Raw genomic sequence first — 1,092 nt, forward strand, 5'->3', positions numbered from 1 at the left:
AAGAAGGCCATGGTGACGATGAACGGCGAGTGGTACACCGTTCCCGGCGAGCCGCTCTTCGACGTCGGCGGCCATGCCGTGAACATCGTCGGCTACAACGACTACTATCGCGACGAGTTTGGCAATACGGGCGGCTTCATTCTCCGCAACACCTGGAAGGACGGCCTCGGCATCGCTCACGGGCAGGGCACCCGCGGCTCCCACACCGCAAGGTGCCGTCGCCGGATCTAGCCCGAGCACCGCCCGCGCCTGCCCCGCAGACAGGGAGAGGAAACGGGGTCGCCCGATCGCGGCCCCGCCCGTGACCCAGGTACTATAACAAGGATCTCGACGGCGCGAACGACGAGCCGCTGTCGTGCCCGAACCCGCACAGCCCGCGCTCGTGGGGCACGTGCAAGGACCTCGCGGAGTGCAAGAAGCAGGGGGACGACCCGCAAAACAAGGACGGGCTGCTCCGGCTCAAGTGCACCGACACGGGCTTCGCGCTGCCCGAGGGCGCGTGCGACAAGGACGTCGGCTACTTCATGGCAAACCGCACAGAGTGGGGCATGCGGGGCCTATTTGTCACCTGCTTCATCTACGAGGGAGAGCATGGCACGTCGCAGTCCATGTGCCTCCCGCCGCTGACGGTTCGCCCGGCCGACCGCGCCTGTCTGCTGTCTGGAGTGATCTGTCGGCGGTCAGTACGACCGATCAGTCGGAGTTTTCTTATGGTTAGAGGGTCTATCTGTATGTACTCCTCGAGATCTCTCCAAATCTGCCCTCTACTCAACCGTACTCATTCGGGAAGTCGGTGCTCATAGAGACTCATAGAGCCGGAGCCGTCCGCACGCTGCCGGCGCACGGTGTGGCCGGGCCCCCGCCCGCCCAGAGCAAGTGCTCCAAGACAAGACACACGCACTCTCTCACAGACAGCGATCCCACGATTGCGGAGGCATGTGGGGACTACAATATTACGGGGGTGGACCTGATTGACCAGGGGTTGTGCTGGCCCTCCTGCTCGGCTCCAGCCTGTAACAAGTCTTCATCAACAGAGTAGATGGATCACTCGGCCGATGACCGCTGGGCTGTTTCTCCACCCACGTCTCACAG

General features: G+C 63.3%; 1 protein-coding gene across 1 annotated transcript; it reads left to right on the forward strand.

Annotated features, from left to right (window-relative positions):
- Positions 1 to 9: 9 nt before the first annotated feature.
- On the forward strand, positions 10 to 718 carry EMIHUDRAFT_260178 (hypothetical protein; the record flags this gene model as incomplete). The annotated part of the gene is made up of 3 exons (XM_005792644.1): positions 10 to 212; positions 311 to 629; positions 698 to 718. 3 exons carry the CDS (start codon positions 10 to 12, stop codon positions 716 to 718), a joined length of 543 nt encoding a protein of 180 aa, XP_005792701.1.
- Between the last annotated feature and the right edge of the window lie 374 nt (positions 719 to 1,092).

Source organism: Emiliania huxleyi, assembly GCF_000372725.1.
Source record: "Emiliania huxleyi CCMP1516 unplaced genomic scaffold EMIHUscaffold_10556, whole genome shotgun sequence".
Taxonomy (NCBI): Eukaryota; Haptophyta; order Isochrysidales; family Noelaerhabdaceae; genus Emiliania; species Emiliania huxleyi.